At 36.0% G+C, this 27,544-nt stretch overlaps 1 protein-coding gene and 1 long non-coding RNA gene across 4 annotated transcripts; one reads left to right on the plus strand and one right to left on the minus strand.

The window, feature by feature from the left end:
- Window positions 1-2,415: 2,415 nt before the first annotated feature.
- Window positions 2,416-6,251, plus strand: LOC131609090 (uncharacterized). 3 transcript variants are annotated; one of them, XR_009285929.1, is made up of 5 exons: window positions 2,416-3,285; window positions 3,451-3,546; window positions 3,940-4,161; window positions 5,188-5,337; window positions 5,741-6,251. It is a non-coding gene; the product is annotated as an uncharacterized LOC131609090 (long non-coding RNA). The 3 variants fall into 3 exon arrangements; XR_009285928.1 differs by having other exon boundaries at window positions 3,934-4,161; window positions 5,741-6,250; XR_009285930.1 differs by having other exon boundaries at window positions 3,952-4,161; window positions 5,741-6,250.
- An 8,018-nt stretch (window positions 6,252-14,269) lies between these two features.
- LOC131613502 (uncharacterized mitochondrial protein AtMg00810-like) lies at window positions 14,270-14,704 on the minus strand. The gene is made up of 2 exons (XM_058885166.1): window positions 14,540-14,704; window positions 14,270-14,437 (listed from the first exon to the last, which is right to left on the minus strand). Exons 1-2 carry the CDS (start codon window positions 14,702-14,704, stop codon window positions 14,270-14,272), a joined length of 333 nt encoding a protein of 110 aa, XP_058741149.1.
- Between the last annotated feature and the right edge of the window lie 12,840 nt (window positions 14,705-27,544).

Genomic DNA, 27,544 nt, shown 5'->3' on the forward strand with positions numbered 1-27,544 from the left:
AATGAGATACGAATGTGAAAATATATGAATCTCTCTATGGTGAGATTTAAAGGAAAACTAAAGATTTATGAATGTTGTTATAGTCCTCTACATGGATGAAGACTTCAATTGGAATGAAATGAATTGTAATTTATTTGGTATATTATCATTTCTTGAGTTAGAGGACACTTAACATTTGTGTGATGCTAAGTGAGTTGAAGTAGACCATGTAATTTGTTTGGGCGATGGTGTCTCATCGACAAGATCGAGTGAGAAGGAAATTAAGGAAGCATTTTTAAACCTCAATGAAGATTATTGGACCATGGTGCTTTAGGTGACTTTGAGTACAAGTTTGAAAGGAAGGCTATTATAGCTTAGTAATGATGGTTTATGCCTCACCGTGATTGTCGGCTACCTATTGACAAATTAAGAAACTGATCACCCTTAATCTTTTGCTGATAGTATACGGGACCACGTTGGATGGGATAGACTTCTCTTGTCAGTTTGATGGTGTGTAAAGTGTTTGACATTCTACTGAGAGGATAGTGGTTCACTATTTTGTGTGAACCTAATGGAAAAGTGGCTAGGAAAGAGTTGTGACTTATTGAACAGTTCGGAGACTTGAGTTTGTATGCGAGCTAACACCGTAATGTGGAAGGTTGAGGATATCATAGGTGAACAATGATGTTCTGGTGGATATTAAAGAGAATCATAAACTAAATGTGAAACTTGTAGATCTGATAGTTGATGGAAATCAAAGTGTGGACAGTGACTTAAGGCAGATGATCAGAGTAGTGCAGCCGAAGCGTGATGCAGTGCTGTTTGTTAGGCGTGTATGACTTGTTAGGAGTCAAGGGTTAAACATCCTAAGTCAACGGGAGTGACATAAACCATTGGATCTTCCAGAGTGGAAGTGGTAGGTGAAAGGTTTTTATATATTATTTGTGTTAGTGCCATGTCAAGGTATGTATTAATCTACATGTTCGATCGGCGGATTATTGATATCGTGATGTTGTGTTATTGTAAGGTTGTGTGGTGTGATATCTAACTTTAAAGGTGTTTATTGTGAATTGTTGTGATTTCATAATATATGTTGATATTGAATTGATGTGATATGATGTTATAATGACTTTGTTATCGCTGTTGTGACGTTGTGTTGGTTGATTGTTGATTATTGGGAATAATGAGTAAGACTATATATTATGATGAAGTTTGATTAAGTTGTTACGTTGAAATGTGGTTAAGTCGCCGCTATGTCTGCTAGTTGTTAAGTCACAGAGATGTTGACTGAGTATCATGTGCATTTGGTTAAATTTTTGTGTTATCATTGTATCTGGATGAGTGGTAGAGGATGGGTATCTAGAGTTGTTTACATCAGGTAAATTTTTGAGGACGAAAATATTCTAAATGGGGGAGAGTTGTAACACCCTAAATTTAGAATTTGTACTATTTTGATGAATTGTGGTGAATGATTGTGAATTTTGATGTTTTTATGATTTTGTCAAGCATTAGAGGTATGTGTCCTTGGGTTGAGAGGGTAGTACCTTGGATTGAGTGGTATGTTGAGTTAATTAATTAAATAGATTTTAATTAGTAATAATATTGTCGAGTTAAATAATTAAGAATTGGTTATTCATTTAGTGATTATTAGCTATAATATGAATATAATAGAATAATAAAATAAATGGAGATAATAGTATGGTGTAGAGTAAGTGAGGGCAAATTGGGAAAACTAAATTAGGGGTCCAATGGTTAAACGAGACAAAAGAGAACTGGGATTTTAGAAGTGCTTATTCTGTACGATAGTTTTTGGGAAAAGAGTCAGAGGTAGAGCAAAAGCTAGGGCACACGGCACAGAGAGGCAAAGAGGAATTTTAGAACGCGAAAAGGAATCAGAAGCTAGAAATAATCTTAAGGTAAGGGGGGTATATCTAGATTATTATAATTGGCTTAAATGGTTAGATAATTGTATGTTGTATTTGGAGTTATGTTGAATTGATGAACCTATGATGAAGATTGATGAAATTGGTGAAAATCATCATTTGAATAAATGGATGGATGAATCCTTGATGAATGTATGATGTTAATACCTGTAAATACTACTACAAATTTGGTTTATAATAGCACTAATTTAATAGCGCTATTTTGTAAAGCGATATTAAAAATTTCAATCAGAAACCTATGATAGCGCTTCAACATCGGTCGCTATTATGTGGGTCATCGTGTAATAGCGTTTTTCACGAAATGCTATTATAAGGTGCTGAAAGAAAATATTTTTTAACGCAATGGGATAATTACTATTATATTATAGGTGCACACTCTATATTAGCGCTTTAAAAAGCGATATTAATATTATAAAAATTTAATTGATTTTAAATAAAAAATGATTAATCATTTTTTTTGTGAAAAAAATAAAAAACAAAGACCAATGTCAAACCTATTCTTCTGAAACTATTCTTCGCTTCTCAATACTACTTCTTCCTTCGCGCCATCCTTCACCCAACGTTCAGAGAATTCTTCCCTCGTTTATTTCACCTTCTTCTCTCATTGAATCCATCATTTTCTTTCACAATATTCAGAAACTCCTATTATTTCCAAACGAAATCACTTGAACCACCGTGAATTCCTCTCTATGTCGAACACGTAAACCTTCTTATCTCTGTCAAACTAGACTTTCATTCACGAAATCAGAAACTCTAAACCAAAACCGACTGAACATAGAACTCAAAAATCCCAAAATTTCATCGAAACCCTAAAATTTTGTTTGAACCCAGAAATCGGAAATTGATTGATTTGCTTTTTGAAATCGATTGAAAATCTAAAACCCTTTCCATAAAATTGATTAGTTTGCATCAACGACACTCTCCACGGTGTCTTTAACGTCCTCCCCCTCCTGTGTTCATTTCTGCCAGCAGTCCTTGAAGGTGCCTTCTTCGCCGCCACCACTGTCGAAAGATTCATACTCGACAAACTAAAATTCGAATTCGTCTGAATCATCTAAACCTTGCACATGTCCAAACTTTGCTATATTGTCATTCCAAATGATAACCAGTGTTTTTCGACTTGATATGTTGACAGATTTCTAATTTGTGGCGAGTTTCTCGACTTGCTATGTCAATTGTTTTCTTATTTCCATTGATGTTATAGATTCATATTGATTATTTGTTTAGAATTTTTATTGTATCATGAACCCACAAGCTAAATTACAAGCTCAAGATTGAGCTCATAGGATCGGTCAAACAGGGTAGGCAAGACAAAGTGGGTGGGCAAGACAGAATGAAGAAAGGTTTTTTCTTCCGAAAAGAGGTAGCAGTAGGTCTCAATATTTTCTATTTTTCTTCATTGTTGTAACTGTTAGTTGCCTCCATTATTTGTACATTGGAGTTTCTTTATTTTCTATTTCCCTAGTTATTTTGAGTTCTATCGCAATTCAATGCCCTAGTATTATTAGGTTTGTCATTTTCTTCACAGGACAATCAAGTGGATGCTGTTGAAAAGAGTGCAAAATAGACAAAGTTATTCTTCATTTATGTTGTGGACAACTGGGATGCTAAATTTTATACTAAGGTCAGTGATGATGTCTATGATAATCTTGGTATGCGGTCTTTAATTTACTATAAAGAATCTCAAGTTAGATATGAACATAAGGTTAGTTTCTGCAAGCAAAAGAGTTTAGGAATTAAATGAAATCATATACTATATTCCTCAGTTTGCAAATAAGTTCAGGGACTGTAGAACGTACCATTAGTTAAAAATAAACTAGGGAAATTATTTGTAATGATAATTCACGGATGAGTTAGATTTTTTTTGACATACCCCTCCCTCAAATTTAGATAAGTTTATTGAATTCCTAAAAATATGTGAAAATTCAGCAGGCATTCAATCAAAGCTAGTTAAATTAATGGTCAAGAAGATTATTTGTGGCAAGGTTTATATGTACTAATCCATTTTCAGTTCTAGTTGTTAATTCAGGGGACTTCTTTGGCTTCCCTTCACAAACCCAAACTTCATGCTGAGGTTCTAAAAGAGCGCGACGCCGTTTTTGCCAACTGTGACGTGCCCCCACCAGTATCGTATGGACCATAGTGGAGGATGCTGAGGAAAGTTTGTGTATTTAATTTGAAGGAGGAGAGTGATTCCAAGACGCCATTCACAAACACTCACTTTAAGGAGCTTCTCATGGTATGTTTCTTTCAGCAATGTTTCCATTTTCGTTTCATCTCTCTCGTTTTTGCATTTTCTTAAATCAAGTTTATATGACACAAAATATAGATATTGAATTATTTTAATACCAAAATATCGATGCTTGTAAATCGCTCAAAATATAAGTCGAGTTTTGAGATGTTAATTAGCTTCTCGTACACAGAGCAACATTATTATAGTTTTGAATGATTTTCAATTCAAGCAACAGTCCACTATAGATCATATAAGACACTTCTCCACCTGAGAAATCATATATTATATGTATACCTATCAGGTAATAGATAATAAAGGTGGCATCTATGAGATTTTAGGTAGTGTTATGTGTGAAAAAAATAATAACCTACTAATTATTCAAATTATTTTCTTGTATCTCTTATATCTAAATCTATTACGAATGGATTAATAATTGAGCTTTTTTCAATTTAAACTTTTGTGATAGAAGTTAAAACAAGATATGTAATGCATCTTATGATACATAGATGGAAATATATTTGAAGCTTGAGTTTTAATTGAGTAAAGAAAATAATTTTTATTGGATATACAATATCATGTGAAACAAATTTATTTAATTATTTTACAATTTTTACATGTTTTCACTACACGTTTTATAAATTTTGTGGAATAACATAATAGAGTGAATATGTAATAGCATTCTCTAGTGCAAAAATTTACAATGTCATAAAGTGTTTTGTTATACTATCTATACTTACTGGTTTGTTAATACCAACATACAATGTCCTGTTATACGAGTTGTCTCACTACACATGAAGATTGTAATACTCTTGATACTTGTGCTAATTCCGTTTTGGTGCTTGAGGTTGGTGATGGAGTGTTTGATGTGTTGTCTACTTCTGGTGATACACGTTTGGGTGTTGATGATTTTGATATAAAGTTCGACTTGTTCTTTCTTATTATAGGATTATTATTAATTCTTTTATGTTGGTTAATGTGGTGATGAAGATATGCAAACTGATTGTTTTTTATTTTCATCTAATGGATACGTAGAGTTGTTGGTTGGCTGGCTAGTGACCTAGTGACTTCAAAAGAGATGAAGGTATAGACATTTTGTGAGACAAAAAAGCACTCCAGCATCTTACCAGGACATCAAAGAAAATAAGAAATGGAGCTTTCATCAGTGACTCAAACAAGCATAAGGTATTTTCTCAATCATGAAGCAATTTACACCCAATTCTTATAGGATAAAACTCCTTCTAACCATATTTTGATGATAGGAAAAACTCTTAAGTGAACATTAGGCATTTGAAAGAAAAGTAATAAATAATAATAATATAGATTTGATACATAACCAATAAAAAGATATATATTTTAAAGTATATTTTTTTAGGATCTAGACAATATTTCTTCTACACTAGCCATATATGTCAGATTATCAAAAACAAAAATTGTGAACATATAAATTCATAGAAAAAGATAGAAAAAAACTCAATCAATTGAAAGATAGCGTAAAAATGTCCATAATTTAAGTTGTTGCATCTCATCATGAACATTCAAAAGGAAACTTATTTACTTGCGACTCGCTTGTCATATTTGATTGCAGGAACTAGTTTTATGCATAGGCGTGTTTCGCTTGGTCATAAGTTCAATCATTGTTGTTTATTTGTATGAGAGGTTTGTATTTTCTACACGATGTTTTGATATATTAATTAAGCATTCAGACTGATTCAATTCTAGCAAAGGTTGTTTGTGTGTATGTTAGTTTTGGTGGCTCTCGATACTGGGTGTTCGGAGAGAGCATGGTGCATGAACACATTGGCGTTGTATAATTCTTGCAATTAAGGATTTTGTCTGAAAGTGTTGTGGTGTACTTTTTTTAAAATTTTCTAGTAGCCTCGGATGGATAAGTTTTGGGTCTCCACCGTGATTGATTCTTGTAAATAGAAATAATTGTAATTAAATTTTCAATTGACACAAATTTACTAACCATGTATTTTCTTGTTACATGTTATGTTGATATTTATATTTTAGAAAAGCTGATGTGTTATGTTTACAAAAATAGTTACAAGATCATTATGTTTCTGTTAGTACCAAAAAAAGGGCATTTAATAGCGCTTCTATGAAAAGCGCTATTAAAGATAGAGATCAAAACTAGCATTTAATAGCGCTTCTATGAAAAGCGCTATTAAAGATAGAGATCAAAACTAGGATATGATAGCCTTTTTATGAAAAACGCTATTATACTCTTCAATTTTTAATAGCACTCAAAAAGCGCTATCATAGCCACCCAACTTATAATATCGGTGGATTTAATAGCGCTTAAAAGCGATATTAAATCCCTAAAAAAGCGCTATTAAATGTGTTTTCTGGCATAGTGTTGTTATAAATTTTACATAATGATAGGATTTCGAATTCTGGAACTGGGACATTTTACAGAATCGAATTCGGAGGTACGGAAGGCCTCAAACTGTGAAAATCACACTTTTATGGTTATTACTGTGCTGTCAGATTCGTCGGGTGAGTGAGGATTCGTCGGGCAAATGGTTCGAGAAGTTTAGCTACTGACTTGATTTTCCAGGCAAGCTATTCCATTCGCTGGGTGGATCGCGTCAGAATCAGAATTTTGTAAAGGCCATAACTTGAGTTTTTGAACTCCGTTTGATGTATAGTTCGAAGCTCTGGAAAACTAATGCAATAAACTATACCCTGGTAGAATAAAATAATTCATAGGATGTATTTCATAGTGATTTTATTATGATTATATAATGATACTATGTAGTGAAAATATAGTAAGTATGCTCTTTACTATGAATCGATGTAACCATGTCATGATATAACTTTATGTGTGTTTTCCTTATGATGATATGATAATATTGTGACGATGATGTGTGTTTACTTATGACGAGATGATGATACCATGTGTTGATATACCAATAGGTAATTCTTGCTATTATGAGTTGATTTAACTATGTTGTGTTGTGACTTGACGTATGTTCTATGATAAATTGATGTTGCTGCATTGATGATGCGTGTATTATGAATTATGTGATGATGTATGATAAATATGATGAATGATGATGTGTTTTGACTAGCAGTGGTTGTATTGGTGTATTGTTGTGCATCATGTATTCATAGCATATGCCAGGACAATTAGTCTAATGGTGTTTGATAGGATATTGATCTAGTGATGTACTTAGGACGATACAGTCCAGTGATGACCTCAATCCCATAGTGTGGATTGAGTGCAATTTTAGTTAAGTGTTCTGGTTCCAAGCGGGAATCAATCCTATTGGTGGGGATCTTTGGAGATAACAATGACTAAGTCATCGGTGAAGTTTTTGTACCACGTGCATGAGTCGTATGAAGTTGAATTTCATTATTTGTGGTATTCCACATTACTTGGATTAAGTGATGTCTTTGATTGATTCTTGGAGTATGATGTTTTGTATGTTTTGAGTGATGTATTTGATTGATTCTTGGATGATGATGTTTTGACGTGAATAACTAGTGACTGCTGTTATGTTATAGAATGCAGTAAATGATGTTATATTGTTGTTGTTTCATTATATAACTACTATATCTATCCCTTATGCCTTTTATAATGATTATTATTTACTCGCCCTTTCTATTTGAATGTTACCTCCACGTGGGTTACGCGCAGGTGAGCATAACTAGCTTATTAAGGTGTAAGGATACCTCGGAGTCATTTAGTTTTTCCGTTGAATAAGGGGTCTTGCTCTGATATGTAATATTGGGTTGGGATCTTATGATTTGAATACTTTAATTGTTTGAGAACATGATTCTATGAGTTACCATTAATGGTTTGAAGTTGAATTTGAGATTTAAATCACGAATGATGAAACGTGATGGATAATTGTTACTTTATTTTAATGTTGAGATTCCGTTGCATGATATTTGAATTTATGTTGATGTTTCAATAGAAAGTTTAATTGTTATTATGTAGAGAACCCGTGTTACGGAGCAATATGATTGATATATGATGTTTTATGACGATGTGACACTTTTGTCGATGCTTGTATTTTAATAAATTGATTTAACATTACTCGCGAAATATATATTGGGTAGAAGGGTGTTACATTCATAGCCATCTACTATCATCTCCAAAATATCAAAATCAAGAGATAGAGAGAAGCTTTCTAGTCTATCTTTCCAATATTCAAATCTTTCACCATCGAAGATGGGAGGTTTAGGATTGTAGTTTTCATTCGAAACTGGAGCAGAAGTTGGTGGTGTAGGATCAACCATAGTGTTTCCTAAACTCATCTGGATCTTTATCCGACACGGTTAAGTGTATCAAACCAGAATCGGAGCTCTGCTACCAATTTAAGGTGCGAGAAACACAAGAAAGAGGGGGTTTGAATCGGGTTGCACCAAATATAATCTTTTTGCAACTCAAAACGAGAGGTTAGAAAGTGAATAAAAATAAATGAACACAATTATTTTTATCTTGGTTCACTGTTAACGAAACTACTTCAGTCCACCCGCCAAGGTGTTTTGCCTTCTCAATAAGGACTTAATCCACTATAACCAAACTGATTACAGACAACCACACTGACCGCAACCAATTTCTTCTTGAGACTCCTGAATAGCACCTAGTCTCTCAAGGAAACAACCACAATAAGCTTATGATCATCCCTGCTGACAACCACAACAAGTTCAACTGATCCTTATCGTGAAACCACTGTGACCGAGACCACAGTCTTCTTGAGGCTTCTGACTAACACCTAGTCCCCCAAGGAGTATAATCAACCAAGTTGATTACAAGTGTTTATTACAAATATGCTTCTAATAAGAAAATTACCCAATGTTTAAGTACAACAATACAAAAGTGTTGATAAGCAAGATACGAACAAAAGCTCCTTGCTAAAAATACAAAACTATACAAAGAATTTCTCTAACAGAGTTTGTGCAGCGCTTTGGTGTAGTTTTGTAGAACTCAATCGTTGATTTCAAATTATTCTAATGGCTTCCTTTATAGAGAAGGATAGATTCGTTGGTGGGTAGAATAGGAAATACAAAATACAGCTGTAAAGTCCCCAACGGTCATGGTGGGAATTGTATATAACAAGTACAACTTGGAATGTCTTTACGCCACCCTATAAGAGTAGAGGTCACAATTTACGTTAATACTTTTATGCTCACCAGAGGCTTCTGATTGTATGTTGATTGAAGCATGTTGTAGATGATCAGAACTTGAGTCTTCAGTACCTAAGTCTTTGATTCTTCAGAACCTGTTTAGCATAATCTTGTCTTCAAAGTCTTTAGCACTTGGTCTTCAGAAGCGATGTCTTCAGGTCTTCAGAACTTGTTCAGCAGAACCTCGTCTTTAGCATCTTTAGAACATAGGACACAGAAGTAAATCTTTAGAAGGCCTCCAAAGCTTCCTTGTAAAGTCAAGATCAGAATCTCTTGTACTAACGTTTCTTAGAACCGTTGCAGAAGTAGCATTCCATAATCTTGACTTCCATTGGAACACAACACTAGTATTCTTCCATAGTGTTAAGTTCGGAACCTGATGACGTCACACGCCTTCTTACCAGAGTCAGAACCTGCAAAGCAAAATCACACAATAGAAAGAAATCGTTAGTGTATACAACTTTTTTTTAAGAAAACATGTAAATTTATCATCAAAACTTTAAGGCTAGATGCAAAATCAATCTTGTTCTTACAGTTGAAACATCTTGATGAACTGTCATGACAGGTTCTATTGTCAAGAGTATTGACAGATGTTTTGTTAGATGTTATGACATGCTATACCAGAACATCTTGATAATGCATAGTGGTTTTTAATCCTTGAAGATTTGGTTGAAGAATATGAGATTCTGGAAGATTCTGACACTCATACAGGCAATTAAGGAGTTTTTAGGACAAATATATATTTGATTTGGTTTCACAAAAAAGGATCTTTGAGACTTTTTTAGGAAACTTAGATTTGATTTGATTTGTTCCTATTTTGTGTGAAGATCTTGTAGCTAATTGAAAAAGGAGAAGATTGGATTTGATTCAGAAGTCCAAGCCCATACTGCAAGAGTCTATAAATAAGGACTCGCTAAACCTAGTATAGAAATCATTCAACAAGGTAACTGTGGGTAAAATAAGGGTTTAGGTTTTGAGAGTTCCTTAATGTTTTAGTGTTTTTGTTTTTGTTTGAGTATTGTTCTTGGTTAGAGCTTTTAAGCAAGACCAAGTATTGTTTATTTGAATGTGTAATCTTTCTATTTTGGTTCTACTTGTTATTCTGATTGTAACAATATTTTAGTACAGATTTTGGGATTGTAACTATCTTTTATCACCGAGGTGATTGGAAGTGAGAGGGGATTCTCATATCTAGGATTTCCTAGGTAGAAGTTGCAAAGAGTAATGATCAGGAGGAAAGATGTAAAATGTGAATGTTTAGGCTTTTAACTAATATTATCATATGGATTTCCTTCTTAGCTTGGTAGCCCCCAGATTAGGCGAGTTGCACTGGACTGGGTTAACAATTACTCATGCTATTTATCATTTTGAAATTTATTTTAGTTTGACATATTTGTGTTGTTAGTCAGGAGATGTTATAACACCTATCTTGACATTGAGGTAGTGTTAGGACATCAGTCTTGACATCTATATTGTAAGTGCCCGAATTTTAGTCATTACTTTCATAGATCTCCATAGGTCTCATGAGTTTTTTGTATATATATGGAAAGAAATGAACCATATAATCCTGATTCAAATGAATCTGAGGATTTATATGGAGTAGACGAGGGTGGCGATAGTGAATGAAGATAGTGATCCATATTTTATTGAGGAAGATGTTGATGTAGATGTTGATCTTGGTAGTGAAAGGTAGGGTTGTTCGAAAACTCCAAGAATTGAACCAAACCGTCAAATTGAATCGAAATGAAGTTAAAATAACCGAACTATTATGTTTGGTTAGTGAACCAAACCATAATGCACAAACAGTTCTAGAACCGAACCTAACTAAAATTGAACCCAAATCGAACAAAAATGAAAAATGAAAAATACTTAAAACAATTTTAAAAAACTTAAAAATAACTTAACGGTTCGGTTATTTAATAAATAGTTCGATTTGAAAAAATTGTCTTCTAATGGTTCGGTACAGTTCAAAATTTCGAAATGGTATAACAAACCAATGATTTTGGTTCGGTTCTTAGAAAATTGAAACGGTTCGGTTCAGTTCGAGTGAATTTTTTCTATGGTTTAGTTCGGTTCAGTTTTCTCATGAACTGTACCATGAACATCCCTAGACTGAAGGGACAAAATTTAAAGATAATGATTATGATGAAAACTGGGATTAGACAGGTCTACTCCCAGATGAAACTCAGAATCCAACTCAAGACAATCAAATATAACAAGTTTCTAATGTCCTAGTTAAAGTTGAAGAATTGTAAGATGAAAATGGAGATAGTGAGGAATTAGATAACCTGGATGAAAACGGTGAGGAAGAATGCAGTGAGCCTAAATATCCCAAATTTAGAGAAGATTATGAAAATATCACATTTGAGTTAAGTTAAACTTTTGCTACCATTGAGCTTGTTAGAAGTGCTATCAAGGATTAAGCCTTGTTTGCTAAGAAAAATGTGTTTTTGAAAAAAATGAGAAACAAAGAATCATTATTAAGTGTATGGAATGATGTCTATTTTAGATGAGAGTGAGTAAATCTAAAAACAATATTTATTACCAAATTGTTAATTTAGAGGCTACTCATACATGTCATATAACTGCCATGAATAGGCAAGCAAAGGCCAAATTGTTGGCAAACAAATTTGTTAGTCTTTTGAGGCACACACAAAACATGAAACTTTAAGCATTGCAAGATGAAGCTAATATTAGGTGGAGAGTGATGCTTAGTAGACATCAGGCATATAGAGAAAAAATAAGGGCATTAGAGATTATTGAGGGAGGTTTCCTAGAACAGTACACACATTTAAGGAGTTATGGATAATAACTAGGGATGGCAAGCATACCCAAACCCGCGAGGGCCCACCCGCACTCGAACCCGAGTCAACGGGTGAAAACCCGAGTTGACTGGGTCTGGGTTCGGGTTCGGGTACCACCCGATACTTCGGGTGCGGGTTTGGGTAGTGGGAAACCCGCACCCGAAATCACACCCGCTTATATATATATATATATATATATATATATATATATATATATATATATTTATATATTTATATTTATATATATATATATTATGTATTTTGCTGCGGGTTCGGTTTTTGGTGAAAAAACCCAAACCCAACGGGTGTGGGTGTTATTTTTCCACCCGAACAGCCTTTGGGTTTGGTTCGGATGCCGATTTCGGGTGCGGGTTTGAGTTGTGTGAAACCCGCACCGACCCGACCCGTTGTCATCCCTAATAATAACTATTAAAGAGTAATACATGAAGCACAATTATAATCAAGACTGAACTTGGTGTGGATGGTCATGTGTTTTCTAGGATGTATGTTTGCTTTAAGACTCGTAAGGTTGCATTTGTTACTAGTTATAGACCCTTAATTGGGTTAGATTGTATGGAGGTCAATTACTAAAAGTTGTAGGTAAACATGGTAATAATAAAATGCCTCCCATTGATTTTACTATTGTTGAAGCTACAACCAATAATTCATGGGCTTGGTTTGTACTATTACTTTTGGAAGACCTCAACAGTTTCTAATATAAAAAACGATCTTTCATATTAGACCAACACAAGCTAGTTATTCATGATTTATTGTTCATTGTGTTTGATATTTTTGAGAATTTTAATATTTCCATCAGAGAATGATTGATACTTCGAAGGAAGTTAATCCAAATGTCGAGCATAGGTTATGTGTGAAATTCTGGCATCAGATATAAGATGTCGAATGAGATGTCACGACACAATATCTGAGCACTTTAACAGTTATGAATAAGGATATGACAGCGGATAAAACAATGTAGAAAGTAAAGAACACAACAATATATTGACCTAGTTCAGGAACAACCTTCCTACTTTGGGGGCTACCAAGCCAAGAATGAAACCAATATTCGATAATATCAATTCGAAGTCAAACTCCCCGTTTACACTTCTTATTTAATCACTACCCTTCCTACGACTTCTACCTAAGACTCCCCTAGGTATGAGGCCCTCCTCAAATTCCTTTAATCACATAACTCCTATGATAAACTTATCAAAACAAACAAAAACGAAGAACACACTCTTCAAAGACACAAGATTATCACTTGCTTAAAAGCTCATGGATGATTAACAAATTACAACTCAAAGAAACTACTCCACCTCTAGTATCAAACCGATACAGGAAAGGATTACAATAGACTCACAAACCTAATTACTAGGCAAAACAAAACTCGGAGTCCTTAATAAAAACCACAGCACAATTAGGATTGTGCAGCCCTTAAATAGAATCAGCAGCAGTAGCGGACAAGCAAGAATGGGCTTGGGCCAACAAATAGGGTTCAGAAGCAACCCATAATAACTCCAATCAGTCAGGTTACGATTACTCCATTAATGCTGTAATAACTTGGGAAGATTCCTCCTGAGATTAAGCAACGAACCAGACACAAATAAAACCCTAAAATCGTAATAATCAAACAGATCATATTTAAAGATACAATGTCAAGACATCTGTTTTGACATCTTGCAAAAACATCCTGGTAAAATGTTTTACCAAAATTGCTGCCAACACACAAAAACAACAAACTCCCCCTTTGGCAAATTTTGGCTAAAACATTATTAGCACACATAATACTAGCACAGATTCAGATTTCCCCCCTCAACAAGACAACATCAGCACCCGTCAGCATAGATTCTCCCCCTCAAGCAGACCCTCAAGCAAATTCTCCCCCTTTTTAGCTACAAACCCTCATAGATGCAGATCCCAAGTATGCCTCGCAGGTTTTCAAATTGATTTGCATCCAGGGCCTTAGTGAAGATGTTTGCTAGTTGTATTTTAGTAGTGACATGTTTTAAGGAAACAATGTTGTCCTCCACGAGCTCCCTTATAAAGTGGTGGCGAATATCAATGTGTTTTTTCCGGGTGTGTTGAATTGGATTCTTGGAAATGTTGATAGCACTCTGATTGTCACAAAATAATGTCATGACATTTTGTTGAACATTGTAATCAGTCAACATCTACTTCATCCATACAAGCTGGGAGCAGCTGCTTCCGACAGCAATGTACTCTGCCTCAGCCATCGATAGAGATACACAATTTTGCTTTTTGCTGAACCAGGAAATGAGGTTATTTCCTAGAAAGAAACATCCACCAGAGGTGCTCTTCCTATCATCAGCACTCCCTGCCTAATCAGCATCACAGTATCCAACCAGCGATGAGCAAGAACCATGAGAATATAACATTCCATAGTGATTCGTCCCATTTACATATTTCAGAATCCTTTTTACTTGATTGAGATGGCTGACTTTGGGTTCAGCTTGATACCTTGCACACACTCCTACAGCAAAGGCAATGTCAGGCCTGCTAACTGTGAGATACAGCAGGCTGCCTATCATACTTCTGTATAGATGTTGATCTACACCTACTCCTTTCTCATCCTTAGATAACTTCATATGGGTGGGAGCGGGAGTTCTCTTATGACTTGTATTTTCCATCCCAAATTTTTTCACTATATTCTTTTCATATTTACTCTGAGATAAAAAAATGGAGTCTTCCATCTGTTTGATTTGTAGACCAAGAAAACAGGTTAGTTCACCAACATGGCTCATCTCGAATTCTGATTGCATTTTTCTGACAAACTATTGAACCATCTCATGTGACATTCCTCCAAACACAATATCATCAACATAAATTTGGGCAATCATTATTCTTCCTTCTACTTCCTTGACAAAGAGAGTCTTGTCTATCCCACCTTTTCTGTACCCATTGCTGGTAAGGAATACAGTTAGACGCTCGTACCAAGCCCTTGGGGCTTGTTTTAATCCATAAAGAGCTTTCTTCAATTTGTACACATGATTAGGCAAACTAGGATCAGCAAATCCCTTGGGTTGTTCCATGTAGACCTCCTCATGCAGATAACCGTTTAGAAAAGCACTCTTTACATCCATTTGAAACAGCTTGAATTTAAGAATGCATGCTACTCCAAGGAGTAATCTGACTGATTCAAGTCTAGCAACAGGGGCAAAGGTTTCATCAAAGTCCACTCCTTCAATCTGAGTGTATCCTTGAGCAACAAGTCTAGCTTTGTTTCTGGTAACCACACCTTTTTCATCAGACTTGTTCTTGTATACCCATTTAGTGCCAATAACATTCGTACCTTCAGGTCGGGGAACCAGAACCCAAACTTCATTTCTTTTGAATTGTCCCAGTTCCTCTTGCATAGAATTGATCTAGAACTCATGGGTTAAGGCTTCTTTGACATTTTTGGGCTCAATTTTTGAAATAAAAGAATAGTTCGATATGACCTCTCTTGACCTCCTAGTTGTAACACCTTCATTTAGGTTCCCAATGATCAGATCTTTAGGGTGATCTTTTTGAATTCTGATTGAAGGCCCCTTGTTAACTTGATCTGACTCAGGTTCCTATTGTGTAGGTATGGGATCAGTGATGTTATCAGTGGGTTCAGCATCAGGAACTTTATCAGTGGATTCTGTTGGAGACTCGGTCAAATTATTCTACGACATCATTATCCGTATACCATCCACCTTCATTAAAAACCACATTTATTGACTCCATCATTACCTTAGTTCTGGAGTTGACGACTCTATAGGCTCTACTGTTAGTGGAGTATCCCAAAAAAATTCCCTCATCACTCTTGGGATCCAACTTCCTTCTTTGTTTGCAATCAGTCAGTATGTAGCACCTGCTTCCGAATACATGGAAGTATTTGACAATAGGCTTTCTCCCCTTCCAGACTTCATATAGAGTAGATGAAGTACCTTTTCTTAGAGTGACTCTATTATGAATATAGAAAGCCGTATTCATAGCTTCAGCCCAGAAGTGATAAGGTAACTTCTTTGCATGAATCATAGCTCTGGCTGATTCCTGTGGAGTCCTGTTTTTGTGTTCAACAATCCCATTTTGTTGAGGAGTTATGGGAGATGATAACTAATGGTTGATCCCCTTAGATGAGCAAAACTCAACAAACTTGCTATTTTCAAACTCCTTCCCATGATCACTTCTGATTCTTATGACTTTGCTTTCTTTTTCTCTTTGAAGTCTTTGACACAGGTCTTTGAACACATCACACACTTTTGACTTCTCTCTGATGAAGTGAATCCAAGAGTGAAGGATAGAAAAACACTTAGAAAGAGGGGGTTTGAATAAGTGTGACTTTAAAAACTCTTAAGATAAAAACAATTGCACAATGATTTTTATCCTGGTTCGTTCTTAACGAAACTACTCCAGTCCACCCCCATAGAGTGATTTACCTCACCTGAGGATTTAATCCACTAATCAACCTTGATTATAATGGTTTTCCACTTAGATACCTTCTTAGTCTTCTAGAGTATTCTGATCACACCTTGATCACTCTAGGAACCTTTTACAAATTAATGTAAACAAATTCTTACAAGAGTATCACAATGCTTCTTAATAAGCTATAATCACAACTGTGATATTTCTCTTAAGTTCTAAGCTTAAATCTCACTAAGATATTACAACAGTAATGAAGTGAGGTTGAAGATGAAGTTTGAGAGCTTTTGAATTTGACAGCGTTTCTGTATTTTTGTGCAAGAGTGTTGTATTCAGCTTCTCATCAGAACTTCTACTTATAGGCGTTTTGAGAAGATGACCGGTGGGAGCATTTAATGCGTTGCGTGATCCGTACAGCATTGCATTTAAAGTTTCACTCTTTTGTCAACTACCTCGAGCCTTGCTTTTCCTGCTTTAACTGACTTTGCCTTTAATAGCTTCTAACGTTCCTTTTGTCAATCAGCGTAGCCTGCCATCTTGTACTTGCTTCTGATCTGATCTTTATAGATACAACGTTTGAATTAATCAGAGTCAAAGAGCTTGGTGCAGAGCATCTTCTTGTCTTCTGCCTTTGAAGTGCTTCTAGCGTGATACCATAAGAACTTCAGTGCTTCTGCTTCTGATCTCAAGTTCTTCTGATGCTTCAATAGACCATGTTCTGATTCTGCTTGACCATCTTCTGATGTCTTGCGAGAGCATGTTCCGATGTTGCATACTGAACCTTCTGAGTCAGTGCTTCTTAGCGCTGAATTGTGCATACTCATCATATATTTCCTGAAATGGAAAATTCATAGGATTAGAGTACCACATTGTCTTATACAAAATTCATATACATTGTTATCATCAAAACTAAGAATATTGATCAGAAGAATTCTTGTTCTAACAATCTCCCCCTTTTTGATGATGACAAAAACATATATAATTGATATGAATTTGCAATCAGAATATCAGATGACCAAAGACAATTACACAGTTATAGCATAAGCATATAAACGTAGTGTGTGAATATGTCTCCCCCTGAGATTAACAATCTCCCCCTGAGATTAACAATCTCCCCCTGAAATAAATACTGGAAGAATTTATAAATAAAAGTCTTCCCTGAGTATTTTCCATTTCAGTCGAGACGTTCACATTTGCCTAGAACTTCAGAACATTCAGAGCTTCTGCTTCTTGCTTCCATAGGACAGCTTCAGAGCTTTGAATTTCTTCTTGAATCATTGCATGCTTGATTGTATCAGAACATTCTTGAATGTACCAGAGCATCATCAGAGCATCTTTACATCCTGAAATATTTCAGAACAAACTAGACGACATAAGTCAGAGCATGAATGAATCAGAACATTCTTTTTAAGAAAGAACATATATCAGAGCAATGCTAAACAATATCAGAGCACATTTTGATAAGTTCTTAAAAGAAATATGTATCAGAACATATAAGGAATAAGAATGTGTTAGAGCATATTCTGCCACGAGAATATCAGAACATTCTTCCTTCTTGCTTCTGATCTTGAAGCTTCACAGCACTAAGCTTGCTTCAATTCCAAGAACATGTTTCTTTATAGAATTGCTTTTCCCCATGTATTTGCTTCTCATGTTGAGCTTTTTCAGAATATCTTCAATCCTGCAAAAATCTCAAAGACATAGAACTTGCAAATATTGTTAGGAATGTTGATACTTACTCCTAGCAACTGATATAATAAATCAAATCCATTATCACGTTTTCTCCCCCTTTTTGTCATGACATCAAAAAGCATTGAAAAGATTCAGATGAAAAACAAACAATATGAGAGAAGATAATGTTTCATTGATTCATCAAAACATATCAGAGGATACAGAAGGAGAGAAGCATATGCAAGAAACAGATGCAAGAAACAAGAAACAACTAAGACAAAAAGACTACGACTAGCCTAGCCTAGAGACTATCTTGGCCAGAAGGTTTTGAATCTCAGAAGTGCTTGCAGACTGCGTCTTCATGAATGAGCGAAACTCATTGTGAGTATATTCATGCTTATCCAATCGATAAGCTAGAGCATCTTGGTTCTTTTGAAGAGCCTTCATGGTGTTCACCAGAAGAGAAGGTTCAGCAGAAGAAGATTCACAGCCATCATTCAGAGGAATAACATGCTCAACAGCAGCATCTAGTATGAGAACATCATCTTGATTTTCCTCAACAGGAATTTCTCAGTAGGATGATTCTCAGCACTTTGTTTCTCAGCATCAGCTTCTGACATAGAAGCATCTTCAGCATAATCTAGAACAGGAAGATCAGAATCTCCATTCTCAAGAGCCTGAAGAATCTCAGCCAGATTCTTTGGAGGTGTAGGAGCAGCAACTTATGATGGATATTCAACAGCTGGATATACCATATTTGGTGCTTTCTTGGAGGGATTCTCCCTTAGCCAGTTGAATAAAGACTGAATATCTCCAGTCAGAACAGAATATGGGGGCTTCCACACGACCATGGCAAGACAAGGTGCTTGGTCAGACACATCTTCTGCAAGCTCATCAAGAAAATCTTTTTCTTCAAGACAATACCTGCCCTTGAGATGACTGACCCAGAATTCTTCATAGGATCTTAGAAATCCAAGATGACCTGGAGCTTCAGCTTCACACGCCTTCTAAAGCTTCAGAAACTCAGAGTGCATCTTTCTTCTGAAAATCCTCCAGAGATTTCTCAATTCAACATCATCCATCCTGGCATGATGTGCTGCCTTCAATGTCTCTAAACCTGTCTCCATTTTTAGTTTTAATATATCAAAACGTACACCAACAGAAAATTCCTGGCGGGATTTGAGTCTGGTGACAGCAGAATCTGGGTTCAGAAAGAAGTAGGGTTGAGGTTCTCTATCAAGAGAGAGATGTGATTCTACTTCTTCTGACTCAGCGTCTAACACCACAAGCTCAGGTTCAGGACGGGGTTTAGGAGTGAAATTGCAGTCACGAAACAATTGAGCCAAAGAACCAGTACTTTTAGATTCTGATTCAGGAGAATTGTTTGTAACTGGGTTAGCAATGGGGGAATGGTTTGCATGAGGAGGAGGTTGAGAAATGGAGATATTTGATTGAGGGGGAAAGAGAGTTTGAAGGGGTTGAATATCTAGAACGAGTGTATCAATGGGATGGTCAGAAGAAGTATTGGTTAAGGGTGAAGAAGAAGGGGTGAGAACTTTGGTAATTTGAGGTGGTTCAACAGGGGCTGTTTGTGGTTGATTTTCTGGTTGAGAAGGTTAAGGAACTTCTGTTGGTACAGATTCTAAATTTAAAACAGAAACAGAGTTAGGTTCAGAAACATGAATACCTGAAGAGCTCTTCTTCTGAGGCCTCTCAGAGACATCTTCCATAGCCTTTCGCTTCTTCTTCTCATAAACAGCCTTTATCTTTTCTAGAGCAAGTTCTCTCTTTCTGGAAGCTTCCTTCTCTTATTCTTCCTTATTCACTTCTTCTTGAATCATTTCTTCTTCTGACCTCTTTTCAACTTCAACAGTTTTCTTTTTCTTCTTCTTATTTTTCTTCTTCTTCTTCTTCTTCTCTACTTCCTTCTCAGCATTTTTCTCAACATCTTCTTTCTTCTCTTTTTTTGACTTCTTCTTTTTCTTCTTTTTCTCAGCATATTCTTTTTCTCAGCATCTTCTTGTTCTTCTTTCTTTGTTGGCAGTAACTTCTGGAGCAACTTCTGAAACATCTTCTGAATCTTCAGCCTTGGAAGTTGAGACTTTCTGATGACTGATCCCATTAGGAGCATCTCTAGCACTACCTTTCTTGACAATGTTCAGATAATGAACTTTAATATCAGGTTGTTCATTTAAAAAGAACGTTTCAAACTCAGCTAGCACAGGTCCTCTTCTGTTTCTGACGTCTGGAATAGGTTGGGGAACATGTTCAATAACCTTAATAAGATTCATCTTTCTCAAGGTATTGGCATTCAAGATACTTCCGGTGACAGTAACAAGGTCTTTGACAACTCCAGCAGTTTCCAGTCTTTCAACCATCTTGGTTTGAACCAGAAGATTGGTAATGATTCTTCCAAAAGGAATAATATTACCTTTCTTGGTTCTATTCTCATCTCGAGTATCTCTTACAGCAGTCCACATATAATTGAAAATGATGTATACAACATCAACCTTCTTCTGAGTACCAATGCAGTACAAGATGTATTGTTGGTCTCTGTTGACAAAGTTTGGAGAATGGGTTGCTTTCCTGTGATAGAAACAACCAAGAAGAATCTTTGTCCAGACTTTGTAGATGTCCTTCAGATCCCTGACATCTTTTGTTTTCGTCACATCTGGGTATAGTTCAGCAAGAACATATTTCCAGTTTGCCCTTCGAGAGAGTTCAAAATCACCAACAGGCTCTTTCAAGTCAAACAGCATTCGCAAAGTGTCTTCAGTGATTGAGAAGAATCTTCCATGAACAAAAGAGACTATTGCTTTAGGAATGACGAAAGCGTTAACCCAGAATTCTTTTACCAAGTCAGGATAGACCAGTCCACAGAACTCACGAAATAATGATGACCATCCTTGAAAGACCACATTATCTCTGAGACGAAAAATGATGTTCTTCCAGATTATCAAAATCAACTATCAACTCACAAATAACCTCTAAATCTTCCCGAGGAATTGTGCAAGTGAGTGGTGGATAGAACAGTTCTTCTTCTTGTTGATGTTGTTGAGAAGGAGATGAAGACTCAGCAAAATGGGATGAAGAAGCAGCCATTTGCACCTTTTTGAGATTTCTAGATTTCTTTCTTTTAGGGTAAGAAAATAGGGAAAAAAGGTCGCAGAAGTGCATAAACAGGAGAGAGAAAGAATGCGTAAAAGAGAAAATGATATGATGAGGGGAGTTTATATAGAGACGGATTTGAAAAAAGAATGCAATGAAATTATGAGAATGAACAGTTACAAAATCAAGAAAAATCAAATGCATTTAATGATGAATGACGTTAGGTGGGATAACGTGAAATTTGAAATGATTTGCACAGTTACCTAGGGCGGCGTCTCATCAGTTGCACGCATGCTTGTCCAAATAGAGTGAACACGTGTTCATCTTCTGGAAAAGTTGGTGACAGCTGTTTTGCTTTAACCTTGATTCTGAAAAAGTTAGAACTTCTCATTCTGATCATAGATCCGTACTGATATTCTTAAGAAAAGATCTTGTTCTGATAGGATCATCCTTCTTTCCGAGAATGACTTCTTCTGAGTGAGCAGAGGTGAGTCTAGAAGATCTTCTGACAGTTGGCTCTTTAGAAATTCTGAGATTTTCTAAAGAAGTAGCAACTTGATCTTCTGATGCTTTGCTTCTGGATTCTTCAGCTTCTGATACTTTTCTTCTTGGTTCTTCAGCTTCTGAAATTGAGATATCTATATCTGCAAAATTCTCAAACTGCTTTGGCTTTTCAAGACCAAGCATATCATCAAATCTGATATTGATTGACTCTTCAACAATCAATGTTTCAGTATTGCATACTCTGTAGCCTTTAGAGCGTTCAGAATATCCAAGAAGGAAACACTTCTGTGCCTTAGAATCAAACTTACTCAGATGATCTTTAGTATTCAGAATAAAACAAACACATCCAAAAGGATGAAAATATGAAATATTGGGCTTTCTATTCTTCCACAATTCATAAGGAGTCTTATTAAGAATAGGTCTAATGGAGATTCTATTCTGAATATAACATGAAGTGTTTATTGCTTCTGCCCAGAAATGCTTAGCCATATTGGTTTCGTTGATCATGGTTCTGGCCATTTCTTGTAGAGTCCTATTCTTTCGCTCTACAACTCCATTTTGCTGTGGAGTTATAGGGCAAGAGAAATCATGGGCAATACCATTTTCTTTGAATTACTCCTCAAAGAATCTGTTCTCAAATTCGCCACCATGATCACTTCTGACCTTTATGATTTTACACTCTTTCTCAGATTGAATCTGAGTGCAGAATTCAAAGAACACTGAATGAGACTCATCCTTGTGTTTCAAGAACTTTACCCATGTCCAGCGACTATAATCATCTACGATGACTAATCCATATTTCTTCCCTCTGACAGAAGCTGTCTTGACTAGGCCAAACAGATCAATGTGCAGAAGTTCTAGCGGCATAGAGGAAGAAACAACATTCTTAGACTTGAATGCAGATTTGGAGAACTTTCCCTTCTGACATGCTTCGCAAAGAGCATCTGATTTATATTTCAGATTTGGGAGTCCTCTGACCAGATTTAGTTTGTTAATCTAAGAAATCTTTCTCAAACTAGCATGGCCTAATCTTCTGTGCCAGACCCATTGCTCTTTGCTAACAGACATAAGACAAGTTACCTTCTGATTCTTAAGATCTTGAAGATCAATCTTGTAAATGTTGCTCTTTCTCTTGCCTGTATATAGGATTGAGCCATCCTTCTGATTTACAGCCTTACAAGACTTTTGATCAAAGATTATGTCATAACCATTGTCACTTAATTGACTTATGGACAACAAGTTATGAGCTAATCCATCTACCAGAAGAACATTAGTTATAGAAGGAGAGTTACCAGTACTAATGGTTCCTGAGCCAATTATCTTGCCCTTCTGATCTCCTCCAAACTTAACTTCTCCAGCAGATTTAAGCACCAGGTCTTGGAACATAGACCTTCTTCCCGTCATGTGTCGAGAGCACCCAGAGTCCAGGTACCATGACATGCTTTCCTTTGTCTTCATTGCAGCCAAGGATATCTGCAACGGGAATAATCTTTTCCTTAGGTACCCACATTTTCTTGGGTCCTTTCTTGTTAGTTCTCCTCAAGTTCTGATTGAACTTGGGTTTAGCATTATAAACAACAGGAGGTACAGCATGATATTCCTTAGGTTGAGCCACATGATATTTTCTAGGTTGTGTCACGTGCTTCTTAGTGTGTGTAATGTGAAAGCTTTTAGCATGTGATGTGAGCCTAATATCATGGGAGTGGCCATACTTAAACTGATCATACAATGGCTTGTATGTGATTTTCATATCATCTACAGGTTCAAGTTTGTATGGGGTGTTACCCTCATATCCTATGCCAACTCTCTTGTTTCCACTAACAGCATATATCATAGAGGCAAGTTGACTTCTTCCAATACCTCTAGATAATAACTTCCTAAAGCTCAAGTCATATTCTTTAAGAATATCGTTCAGACTAGGAATATACTTTTCTGAGTCGGAAGGACATCCAACATCTTTGGATAATTTTAAAACTTTTTCCTTCAGTTCAGAATTTTCTACTTCCAGCTTCTTAGTTTCAGATTCAAATAGCTTTTTCAACTTTTTGTATTTGATACTAAGATGAGCCTTGAGTTCCAGAATTTCTGTTAAACTGGAAACTAACTCTTCTCTAGATAGTTCATAAAATACCTCTTCAGAATCTGATTCTGATGTAGATTCTGATCCATCACCAATTGTGGCCATCAGTGCAATGTTTGCCTGCTCGCCTTCAGAGTCTGATTCTGATTCTGATTCTGATGAATCTGAATCATCCCAAGTTTCCATAAGACCTTTCTTCTTATGAAACTTCTTCTTGGGCTTCTCCTTCTGACGCTTTGGACACTCACTCTTGTAGTGACCTAGCTCACTGCACTCAAAGCACGTGACCTTCTTCTTGTCATATCTTCTGCTTCCAGAAGATTCTCCTTTTTAAAGCTTCTTAGAACTTTTGAAGTTCTTGAACTTCCTATGCTTGCTCTTCCAGAGTTGGTTTACCCTTCTGGAGATCATGGACAGTTCATCTTCTTCTTCTGATTCTGATTCTTCAGAATCTTCTTCTTCAGCCTGAAAAGTGTTAGTGCATTGTTTATAATTAGATTTTAATGCAATAGACTTACCTTTCTTCTGAGGTTCATTAGCATCCAAAATTTTACACTTCCATTATCATCGACTCCGAAGTACATTTCTTTACCTTAATTGATTAAAACTAACCGTTCAATCAACCCTAATTCTAACTTCTGGCCTTTTTTAATTTCTTCCAGCACACTACTAGCCAACTTCAACATCCCCATCTTCATACTTTGCAGTGTCATTTCACACACCAAGCTAAGATCTCAGAACTGCTTAATTAAAACAAATTCCCTAACCTTTAGTGCCAACATATGCAAGGGTTTCCTACTTAAAGCATCTTCCACCATAATAGCTTTTTTCGGATGGTAACTCAACCCAAAACCGTAATCCTTCAAGCATTCGAGCCACCTTATATGCTTCATATTCAATTCTTTCTAGTCAAACAGATACTCTCAAACCTCGAACCATACCAATAGTGTCTCCACACCTTAAGCACAAACGCTACAGCTGCCAACTCCAAATTATGGGTAGGATAATTCCTCTCATGAATCTTCAGTTGCCTCGAAGCATAAGCAACAATCTAACCATTCTGCACGAGCACACCATCTAAACCCGTCTTTGAAGTATCACAATACACCATAAAATATTCCTTTGCATATGGTAAGATCAAAATTGGCGCCAAATTCAACCTCGTCTTCACTTCCTGAAAACTTAATTCGCACTAGACATCCCATACAAAATCTCAACCCTTTCAAGTCAACGGAGTCAAAGGCAAAGCTAACTTTGAAAACCTTCGATAAATTAATCAGCCTTAACCAAAAAACTTCCGATCTCTATAACTGATTAGGAGTCTCCCATTGCAATACCGTGTCTACCTTAGACGAATCAACTGCTATCCTACCATTGGAGATAACATAACCAAAGAAATTCACTTCCTTCAACCAGATAAATAAAAAAATAAATTTTTGAAGAGTTGAACAAACAAATAGATGATATCTCATTACACCCCTTGATACTCTTAGGCACCTAGCAAATTTCCAAAATCACCCTGCTTCCGTAGATGCACATCCGGAAGCACATTTTTATTCAATTTTTTTCCGGAGGTACATCTAGGGATGCATTAAAACATAGTGAAACATTGGGAATATTCAACATAATTCAGTCCATGAACTGTTTCATAGATATATCTACGGAACATCTGAAAAATAGAATGTTCCGTAGATGTACCTACAGAACATTCTGTTATATTTTAAAAAACAACATTTCACTTCAAAACTCCATTTTTTAACATCAAAATATAGTACATCAAAGTAGTGTAATGTAAAGGCAATGGTATATATAGCACACAAAAAGAATACATCCTATTAATCTTCCAAATATTGTCAAACATAATCCAAATAAAAGTACATCAATCTAATAAAAATACAGACATAAAAATAATTTCCAAGATAGCTAGAAGGGACGACACAAAATTGGCGGTACTTTTATTACCACAACATGCATTCGTGCGACGTGCACATATGCAAATAGTCTCATAGTTGACATATGGCACTTTCGTTCCAGCAGATGTACCTGACACCTCAGTTCCAACAAAGGTGATAGATGGGGCCACAAAGCAGACTCACCCAGAGCATAGTCGAGCAACGCATTACCATGTGTTGTATGATGAAAATAAATCCAGTGCAAACCAGCTACAAAGTTTTACTAATAGCTTATACTGTTAGAACAAGATTTGTTCTGATCAATATTCTTAGTTTTGATGATAACAAGGATATGAATTTTGTGTGAGATAATGTGGTACTCTAATACATTGCAATTTCCCTTTCAGGAAATATATAAAGAGTATGCACAAATCAGCGCTCAGAAGCTTTGACTCAGAAGGTTCAGCATGCAACATCAGAACATGGTCTGGCAAGACATCAGAAGATGGTCAAGGCAGTATCAGAACATGGGTCTATGAAAGCATCAGAAGAACTTGAGATCAGAAGCCGAAGCACTGAAGTTCTCATGGTATCACGCTCAGAAGCACTTCAAGGTCAGAAGACAAGAAGATGTTATGCACCAAGCTGTTTGACTCTGATGATATTCAAACGTTGTATACACAAACATCAGATCAGAAGAAAGTACAGGTGGCAGGCTACGCTGACTGACAAAAGGAACATTGGAAGCTATTAAAGGCAACGTCAGTAGACATAACGTGAACAAGGCTCGAGGTAGTTGACAAAAGCGTGAAACATTAAATGCAATGTTGTACGGAATACGCAAAGCATTAAATGCTCCCAACGGTCATCTTCTCAAAGTGCCTATAAATATGAAGTTCTGATGAGAAGCAAGGTTAACAATTCTAAAAGAACTTATTATGAAAAACTTGCTGAAACGCTGTTCAACTCAAAGCTCAGAAACTTCATCTTCATCAAAGCTCACTACATTGCTGTTGTAATATATTAGTGAGATTAAGCTTAAACGTTAAGAGAAATATCACTGTTGTGATTATAGCTTTTTCAGAAGCATTTGTAATACTCTTAGAATTGATTACATTAATTTGTAAGTAACTAGAGTGATCAAGTGTTGATCATGATACTCTAGGAAGTCTTAGCTTGTGTCTAAGCAGTTGTAATTAGAGTGATCACGTGGTGGTCAGGATACTCTAAGAAAGTCTTAGCTTGTGTCTAAGCATTTGTTCCTAGAGTGATCAGGTTGTGATCAGGATACTCTAGAAGACTTAGTCGTGGGCTAAGTGGAAAACCATTGTAATCTGTTGCGATTAGTGGATTAAATCCTCAGGTGAGGTAAATCACTCCGTGGGGGTGGACTAGAGTAGTTTAGTTAACAATGAACCAGGATAAAAATAACTGTGCAAATAGTTTTTATCGTTCAAGTTTTTAGACTACACTTATTCAAACCCCCCCTTTCTAAGTGTTTTTCTATCCTTCAATTGGCATCAGAGCGCCGGTTGTAAGGTGCAAGCACTTAACCGTGTTTAGAAAAGATTCAGGAAGAGAAAAACGCTTCAGTAAAAGATGGCTGGTGAAACTCCAACAGATCCACCTGCATCTACATCTGGCTCTTCTGAGCAATACAATGGTAACAATGGTTATACTAGACCACCAGTATTTGATGGTGAAAACTTTGAATACTGGAAAGATAAACTGGAAAGTTACTTTCTTGGTCTAGATGGTGAATTATGGGATCTTCTGATGGATGG

Source organism: Vicia villosa, linkage group LG6 (genome assembly GCF_029867415.1).
Source record: "Vicia villosa cultivar HV-30 ecotype Madison, WI linkage group LG6, Vvil1.0, whole genome shotgun sequence".
NCBI classification, from domain to species: domain Eukaryota; kingdom Viridiplantae; phylum Streptophyta; class Magnoliopsida; order Fabales; family Fabaceae; genus Vicia; species Vicia villosa.